At 43.4% G+C, this 9,668-nt stretch overlaps 1 protein-coding gene across 3 annotated transcripts in view; it reads left to right on the forward strand.

Moving 5' to 3' along the window:
- si:dkey-21a6.5 (signal peptide, CUB and EGF-like domain-containing protein 3) overlaps window positions 1-8,792 on the forward strand; it is a 71,889-nt gene extending 63,097 nt beyond the window's left edge. For 2 of the 3 annotated variants that reach the window (XM_063045104.1, XM_063045105.1), the window contains 2 exons: window positions 4,813-4,969; window positions 7,015-8,792. In XM_063045104.1, the coding sequence (XP_062901174.1) occupies window positions 4,813-4,969; window positions 7,015-7,181 (324 nt within the window). In that variant the 3' untranslated portion in view covers window positions 7,182-8,792. The remainder of the gene's footprint in view (window positions 1-4,812; window positions 4,970-7,014) is intronic. The other variant, XR_010017576.1, reaches the window with a different exon arrangement.
- Window positions 8,793-9,668: the final 876 nt, after the last annotated feature.

The raw sequence follows: 9,668 nt of genomic DNA on the forward strand, positions 1-9,668 counted from the left end.
CTTTGTGGGAGAAGCCAGAGAGTGGTAGTAGAGGGTTGCCTCTCTAACTGGATGCCTGTGACAGTGGAATGCCACAGGGATCGGCACTGGGTCATCTATATCAGCTGGTTCAGCAAATTTATGGATGACACCAAGATTGGGGGTGTAGTTGACAGGCTATTGGGCACGTGGCCAAGTGGTTAAGGCGATCGTCTAGTTACCTCAAGGTCGCTAGTTCGAGCCTCAGCTGTGGCAGGGTGTTTGTGCCCTTGAGCAAGGCACTTAATCACACATTGCTCTAGTCTGTGTGAGGAGTGGCGCCCCACACAGACTTCCAATCTGCGTCTTGTAAGGCATGAAAATGCCCGACGCAGGCCTCTCATGGTCTGAGTCGACGTTCCCCCTGACAGGCTATCATGGTTTGCCTAGGGATCTGGATCATCTGGAAAAATGGGCTGAGAAATGGCAGATGGAATTTAATGCAGACAAGTGCAAGGTTCTGCATTTTGGTAGGACCAATCAGGGTAGGCCTTACACAGTGAACAGTAGGGCACTGATGAATGTGATAGAACAAAGGGATCTGAGAATACAGGTACATAATTCATTGAAAGTGGCGTCACAGATAGGGTCATAAAGAAAGCTTCAAATTGGCCTTCATAAATCAAAGTATTGAGTACAGGAAATGGGATGTTATGTTGAAGTTGTATAAGGCATTGGTGAGGCCTAATTTGTATGTAGTTTTGGTGTCACCTACTTACAGGAAAGATGTAAACAAGGTTGAAAGAGTGCACAGCAAATTTACAGAGATGTTCCCAGGTCTGGAGGACCTGAGTTACAAGGAAAGATTGAATATTTTAGGACTGTGTTCTGTAAAGCATAGAGGAGATTTCATAGTGGTATACAAAATTATGAAGGGTATAGGTGGGGTAAATGCAAGCAGGCTTTTTCCACTGAGGTTGGGTGGGACTACATCCAGAGGTCATGGCTTAAAGCTGAAAGGTGAGAAGTTTAAGGGGAAGATGAGAGGAAACTTCTTCACTCAGAGGGTCATGAGAGTGTGGAATGAGCTCCCAATGCTAGTGATACATGCCAGCTCACATTCGATGTTTAAGAGAAGTTTGGACAGTAGGGATATAGAGGACTATGGTGTCCTGGTGAAGGACAATGGAAGTGGGCCGTTTAAATAGTTTTGGCATGGACTAGATGGGCCAAAGGGCCAGTTTCAATGCTGTACCTCTCTATGACTCTGATGGTAGTAATGTTCTTGACGGCAAGGGTCCCCAATGATGGACGCTGTGTTCTTGAAGCACCATCTTTTGAAGATACCCTCGATAAGGGGTTCCCAACCTTGTGTCCATGGAGTGCTCAGTTAATGGTAGAGGTCCAAAGCTTAAAAAAAGGTTGGGAACCCCTGCTCTAGATGCTGGGGAGGCATGTCCATGAGGGAGCTTGCTGAATCTATAATCCTCTGCAGTGTTTTCCAATCCTGATGATGCAATCAGTTGGACGCTTTCCATTATACATCTGTAGACATTTGCTCGTCTTTGGTGACGTGCTAATTCTCAAGATCAGACTGCAAATCTTAATACAGTAACTATAGAATTCAGTTAATAATTTGGAAATTTTAAATTGCCACAAAACTATCATTCTTTTAAAAACCCATCTGGTTTGCACCACCCTACACCTCCTCCCTCACCATTCAGGGCCCCAAACAGTCCTTCCAGTTGAGGCGACATTTCATCTGCGAGTCTGTTGTGGTCATCACTGAGTGGCCTCTAGTATGTCAGGGAGACCGGACACAGATTGGGAGACCGCTTCCTCGAGTACTTACACTCCAACCACCAGAAAAAGCGGGATCTCCCTGCGGCCACCCATTTTATTCCACCTTTCATTCCCATTCCAACCTGTCAGCCCATGGTCTCCTCTACTGTCGCAATGAGGCCACACTCAGGTTGGAGGAGCAATGCCTTGTACAGTATTCCGTCTGGGTAGCCTCCAACCTGACGGCATGAGCATCGATTTCTCAAACTTCTGGTAATGACCCCACCTCCCTTCACCATTTCCCATTCCCATTAACTCCTTATCTCCTTACCTGCCTACCACCTCACTCTGGTGTTCCTCCCCTTTTCTTTCTTCCATATCCTTCTGTCCTCTCCTATCAGATTTCCGCTTCTCCAGCCCTGTATCTCTTTCACTAATCAACTTTCCATATCTGTTCTTCACCCCTCTCCGCCACCCCCCCCCCCAGTCCCAGTTTCACTTATCACCTTGTGGTTCTTCCTACCATTCCTCCACTTTCTTACTCTGACTCCTCATCTTTTTTTCCAGTCCTGATGAAGGGGTCTTGGACTGAAACGCTGACTGTGCTATTTTCCATAGATGCTGCCTGGCCTGCTGAGTTACCTCAGCATTTTGTGTGTGTTGCTTGGTTTTCCATCCTTTGCTGGTGTGGACTATGTATGTCTAAAGACGCAGCATTGCAATTGATTCTTGAATGTTATCTGAAATGGTCCATCCAGCCCCATTGTCCTGGGGCGGTCAGAGCTGTATAATAAACCTTGGTCTAATTAGCAGCGTCAGCATCCCCAAAAATTGTCAACATTTGTGAGAAGAGTTCTGTCAGATCTGATGGTTAAAAGAGCACAAGCAAATCAAGCAAGAGTTGACCATCTGACCTGCCATTCACTATGATCATGGCCAATCTATCCCAGTGGTCCCTAACCACCGGGCCGCAAAGCATGTGCTACCGGGCCACAAGGAAACAATACGAGTCAACTGCACCTTTCCTCATTCCCTGTCACACCCACTGTTTGAATGCACGCGAAGTCATTACCCACGCGAGGACATCAGTCGGTCATTAACCTACAACTACTCGATGAGTGAAAAATAAACATCACTTGAGAGTTTCTTTGGAAGAGGTGGTAGGGGACATAAAAGGCCTAACGATGATAATGCCGAGACAGCAAAAAAAAAGAAAGCTTCCTTCAACAGAAAATACGACGAGTCGTACATAAAATATGGCTTTAATGTGACCGGTGACTTGCACGCTCCAAGCCCCCTGTGTGTGGTATGTGGAGACAAGCTGTCTAATTAGGCAATGAAGCCCTCAAAACTGCTTCGACACCCTGAGTCCAAGCACCCTGCACTTAAAGACAAACCCGTTGAGCTTTTTGAGCGGAAAAAACGTGAGCAAGTGGGACAGAAGCAAGTGCAGAGAGCCACCACCTCCACAAATGCTGCTGCTCTGTGAGCGTCGTACTTAGTGGCTAGCCGTATTGCTAAGGCTAAGAAGCCTTTCACTGTTGGTGAAGAATTGATTCTGCCTACTGCCAAGGACACGTGCCGTGAACTGTTGGGAGAAGCTGCAGATAACAAGATGGCACAGGTTCCTCTTTCAGCTACCACAGTTTCAAGGAGAATCGATGACATAGCGGAGGACATCGAAGCACAGCTGTTGGAACGGCTTAACGAGTCTGATTTCACTACCCGAGTCAAAGAGGTTGCTCCTAAAAGCCCGTCTACACACTGTGTCACACACAGGGAAATGCTGGCGGGCCGAAAAATGTCACCTGATCTTAACAGCGTATTGAGTGACGTTGTTGAGTTATCAATCACATCAAAGCAAAAGCCCTTAACTCACGTCTGTTTGAGCAGTTTTGCGAGGAAATGAATGCAGAGCACAAACACCTTCTTTTACACACTGAAGTCAGGTGGCTATCAAGGAGGAGAGCCCTGGCCAGGGTTTGCAAGTTAAGAGAGCAGCTACAGAGATTACTTTCAGGAAAAAAGTCACCACTGGCAGCACACTTCAGTGACGAGGAGTGGATAGTGAAACTCGCTTACCTCTGTGACATCTTCAACCTGCTCAATGAACTCAATTTGTCACTTCAGGGGAGAATAACAACTGTCTTTGAAAGCAGATAGTGTCTGCTTTCAAAGCCAACTGGAACTGTGGGGATGGCGAGTGGATAGGGGCATATTTGACACGTTCCCAGCATTAACTGGGAATTTGGGAGAGACTGAGGCTCACAGCTAGTGCGCGAACACCTATCTTCGCTGTCGACAGAATTCGAGCGTTACTTCCCAACTGCAAATGACCCAAGACATGCAAAGGAATGGGTCCGTGACCCATTTGTGAATGTCCCCGGTGAATCATCCATGTCAGCGCGGGAAGAAGATCTACTCCTCGAGCTTGCAAATGACGGTGGGCTGGAAAGTGTGTTTGACATAACATCTCTGCAGCATTCTGGATCAAAGTCAAGGCTGAATATCCTGAGATAGCCAGGAAAGCACTGAAAATGTTGCTTCCATTTCCAACATCATATCTCTGCAAAGTGGAGTTTTCTGTAATGAATGCAACAAAAACTAAATTGCGGAATAGACTAGACATAAGGAACCCCCTTATAATTGACTTATCACTATATTCATGCAAGGAAAATATGTGCTGTGTTTAATATTAAATTTGTTAGATAAACCCTTTTAGAAACAAAATTGAGTGTATTAGCAACTGATAAGTGACTTATCACCTATATTCCGGTCATGATTAACATCTCCCCCCTCCCCTCCGTTGGCTGGTCCGCAAGAATATTGCCAATATTAAACTGGTCCGCGGTGCAAAACAAGGTTGGGGACCCCTGATCTATCCCATCCTTGGCACCCCATAGCTCTCAAACCCCAATCATTACAAATAATCACCCCTCTAAATGCCTCTCAGTGATCTCCCTTGGGCAGTGAAGGTTTGCAGTCTTTTGATGTTCTCATTTTAATATCAACTGCATACAACTTTTGTCAGCAGAACCATAAGTTATGTATTTCATTTTGTTCTCCCCTCAGAGTCCTGATGTGATTCCAGTTCTGTGCCCAAAAGATGCATTTTGTCCACCTGGGAGTATTGCCCCACAGTACTGCATGGAAACATTCTTCTTCAAGTCAGGAGATCACTGTGTGCTCACACCATTGACCATAGTCCTGCTTGTGATCTTTGCTGTCCGTGAGTAAACAGAGCTTCATTCTTTGGAGAGGTAGCAATGGAGCAGATACTCTGTGGATTTATTGTATGTGGACAGTAGTGGGAATGAACAGTGGGATCTGTTGTGGGATCTGTCAGTTGTATAATTGGTTGAGATTTAAGATGTTGAGAGGCTGATGGGTGGGCTGCTTGGGGGTGGTTTACTTTAGATGGAGAATCTGGAACGAGTCTCAATAAGGTGACAACCAGCTGGTTGGACTAGTGATGCAGCAGTGACTACAACTGCCATGCAGCTCCAGGGTGGGGTCCTGGGTCGATTCTGACACCAGTGCTTCATGCATGCATCTTCCACCTTCTCCCAGTAGTTGATATATTGAAGGAAATCAATGAAAAGGTGTCAGCTTGATTAATTGCCAAATTGTTCATCAACATAGGTAAGTAGAAAAATAAATAAAAAGCAGCTGAAATTTGGAATCTGGCAGGTACATTCAGCCAGAGACTCATTCCACCCAGATGCAGCACTGAGCGTCACAGGAAGTCATTCCTGCCTGTGGCCATCAAACTTTACAACTCCTCCCTTGGGGGGTCAGACACCCTGAGCCAATAGGCTGGTCCTGGACTTATTTCCTGGCATTTACATATTACTATTTAATTATTTATGGTTTTATATTGCTTTATTTATACTCTATTCTTGGTTGGTGCAACTGTAATGAAAACCAATTTCCCTCGGGATCAATAAAGTATGACTATGTAAGTAAGACAAAAGGTAATGGAATTGCTCTGGTGGGGGCCGGCTGGAGGCGCAACGACATCGGCTCCTGACCCGGGAGTGGAGGTTCCTGGGTTTGAAACTAGTCGGGTCTGCTCCTGAGTACGCTTTCCATCTGTGCTGGGTTCAGTGTCAAGATCACAACTCGACCTCGTAAAATAAAGGGAAAAATGCTGCAAAGTGTCTGTGTGGGGAGTGGCATGCCACACAGTCTCGCTCTCTCTTTCTCTGCGCCTTGTAAAGGCATGAAAAAGACATCGTCCCGCCAACATCACACGCGCACGGACCCATGCAGACGCACACGCGATAAAAAAAAAGAAAGGTGGCACTACATGAAGGCAGCCTTAAATCTTGGGAATTCTCCACCTTCAGGCTAGAGCAGGATCTCCCAGTGGCCACACACTTTAATTCCACGTCCCATTCCCATTCTGATATGTCTATCCATGGCCTCCTCTACTATCAAGATGAAGCCACACTCAGGTTGGAGGAACAACACCTGATATTCCATCTGGGGAGCCTCCAACCTAATGGCATCAACATTGATTTCTTGAACTTCCAGTAATGCCCCCCCCTCCCCACTTCACCATTCCCTCTCTCAGTTTATCTCCTTACCTGCCCATCACCTCCTTCTGGTGCTCCTCCCCCTCTCCTTTCTTCCATGGCCTTCTGTCCTCTCCTATCAGATACCCTCTTCTCCAGCCCTGCATGTTTCACCAATGAACTTCTCAGCTCTTTCTCACCCCTCCCCCTCCCAGTTTCACCTATCACCTTGTGTTTCTTCCTCCCCTCCTCCACCTTCTTACTCTGACTCATCTTTTTTTCTCCAGTCCCGATAAAGGGTTTCGGCCTGAAACATCGACTACATATATATACACACACACACATATATATATATAGAGAGAGAGCGAGAGAGTTTTTTTCTCCCCAGCATCTGCAAACTTTCTCTTGTTTCTGACCTTCAGGCTGTGACTGCCTAGTCCTTGAAGCCATTCAATGGCACAATCCATTCTTGGATGCCAGTTGAAGATACTGGGATTGAGTGAGAAAGCATGGAGGCATTTAATCAGCCAGAATATTGTAGATTGTTAAAATTCTTGAGCTATTTGGGCTGCAACTCTATTTCTTATATTTATTCATGATAAAATGGGGCCATTCAATCTTGAAATGGTGCAGGAAACGTGCTTTAATTGGTATTAAGTACGTCCATTTTTTGTCTCAGCTATTTGTCCCTCCTGAACCAGATGAAAGTTGTTGCTTGTTTAAATTCCATCTTTAATATATTTTGCATTCCTTTCAGTCATTTTGCTGGTGATTATTGTACTAATTGCACGTCGCAGAAAGGAAGTCAGACGAAGGGACCCAGTTCGATCTCCATTACTGAGTAATGAGCCTATCCCTGGCCAAGGTGCTCGGCTGTCATATGGGATCTCCTGGGATCCAGAACCAGTGTATGCAGGATGGTAACTGTGGCTCCATAATCCCTTTCCATATTAAGGATTTGGGGTCGTGGCCCTCTAAGACACTTTGCACAATTCTAAGCAACAAAAAAAATTGTACAACTGAATGCCACCTGTATTATTTCGCTTGGAAGCCAATTTGTGAAACCACACACTCACCTATTTCAGGGTTGTGGTGAATTGTTGATCACAACCGACCTTTTAATGTCTTTTGTTATCTGTCTTGCCTTGTTTTCTCCTAGAGAGAGAATGGAATTTATTGGTGTGGAGGTGTGATCAAATGGTCTAGTTTGTTGTATCCTTTTTGAGATGATGCTACTTTGACAACTCAATGAAATGCATCTGGTTTCATTTGTCCTGGAAATTCACTTTTAACCAGTAATTCTTTCTTTGCATCACTGGATTGCCTCAAATTCACTCAGTCACCATTGCATTTACTGAAGGAGTTGCACTTACACTAAACAAGCTGAAATACAAAGATCAAGGTGGACAGTGTTGAGGATTATTTTTTGCACTTTTTATGTACTGTATTGCCTTTTTGGCAGTAGAATTACTTTCATTTATGAAATAATCTGACGATTGCACCTTAACCATACTTTATAAGCCTGGCCTTTTGAAAGATCCTGTTTTATCTTGGAGAGTGGGTTGGAAACTGCTCATTATCTTTGTGCACCACCGTGCATCCTGAGGCAGTGAAGTCTGTAAATTTTGTCTCTTGTTACCAAGTACAGAGTTAACTGTCTAAAACGTCCTTGTGATTTTTTTTGTATAAGAATAGTGTTTTGGAGTGTTTAGATGTAGCTACTTTTGCAGTAAGACTGGCCAATATTGAGCAGAAAATTTGTGAATTTAGCTTCTGCAAAGTTGATTTAAAAGGCCATCACTTACCTGCACATAGAAATGTCCAAGGTACCTTGTTTCAGCTGCTGTGATTCCCAACTGGTTTGTTGACCTGGGTGTAGAAAGGTCAGAATGGACCAAAAATAAATTGGCACCAGTTGTTATCTGGAGAGCTAAACAAAGCATTAAGTAGAATGCAATTGAATACCGAGGGGTTTATTACAGATTACAGATTAGCCCTGGGAACTACTTTAAAGTTATCTCCTAATTGAATTAATGTTCATGGAATAAACTTGTATTTTTGCTGGGTAAAATTTAAGTTTAAGCATTTTAATACACAATATTCAACCATCATACCCTGAACACCTGGATTGTCACTTTAAAATTTGTATGTGTAATGTTATTCTCCATACGTCATTGCATTCTACACATGGGCAATGCTAATCTAAGGCACTATATTCTTACAGATATAGATATATCTTGTGTAGAGATGGGACTTCTGGATTATTTTTAACAATATGAAATAGTATATGGAAAGCAAAGATGGTATTTTGGGGAAACATTTGTATGTTTAAAAGCACAACCAAACCTTCAGCATCCTAAATGACCTCACTTGCTGCTTAAAGAAAAAATAGCATTGAAATAAAGTGGTTATGCTGAACTGTGATTAATTTTAAACATTAAAAACTCTTGTTTTTCTAAGGTGTACTTTAGTATCCTGTGATAAAATGTGACTGTTTTGAACTGTAATGACTTTTTAAATTAAATAAAATGAATTAACAAGATATTTTAAAAAGCCCAGACTTTTTTTTGCAGAGTAGTACAGAGTTGTAACCTTTTTATGACAACTAATCTACAAAAGTGCTAATTTTAATGTAAACTCTCTGTAAGTAAAAATTTCCCCCACTCTGATAATTCCTTCTCTATTGACTGCCATCTTTCAGCTTTTATGAGTGCAAACTTAACAATGTCAGACACATCTCACTTAACTAATATCCCAAACTATTTCCTTTCTCTTTAACCTTTTTGGTAGTGCCCTTTTCCCCTGTTCCATCTACCTTGTTGGACCCCATGCACATTAATGGTCTACCTGCACTGCACCGTCTCTGTACTTTTAAGTGTATTCCGCATTTCTGTTGCTGCTCCCCTTTGTACTACCTCAATACATTTGTGCTTTGGAATTACCTGTATGGATAGCATGCATACAGTTTTTCACTATCTCAAAAATTCAATAATAGACCATAAGTGTGTGTCTCATTATCTCTTCAATTTAAAAGAAACCTTGTACCCTTTTAAGTCCTTGCAAAGCCAATGGACAGTTGCTCATCTCAAGACTTCTACCTGGTCGAGTACTTAAATGTGTGGTCTCTTGCCAAATCCAAGTCCATTTTACCAACAACATTTAAATTCTATGGACACACTTAACTGTCAAACAGTGAAGGGGCCCCTATCATAGTTAAAATAAGCATCCTTTGTGATTGACATAATCTTTTTGTACATCATCTCCCTGTAACTTCTAGAGACACTGTGGTCAACATCAACTTTTTAATTTTTTTGTCATTATCCAATCCCATAGGACTTCTTGCCCTGAAGCCTCCCTAATCTCCCACTCCTAGGTAGCTCACTTCTACTATCTGCCCAAGATCCACTGACA

The sequence above is a fragment of the Mobula hypostoma genome, chromosome 4 (genome assembly GCF_963921235.1).
Source record: "Mobula hypostoma chromosome 4, sMobHyp1.1, whole genome shotgun sequence".
Classification (NCBI taxonomy): domain Eukaryota; kingdom Metazoa; phylum Chordata; class Chondrichthyes; order Myliobatiformes; family Myliobatidae; genus Mobula; species Mobula hypostoma.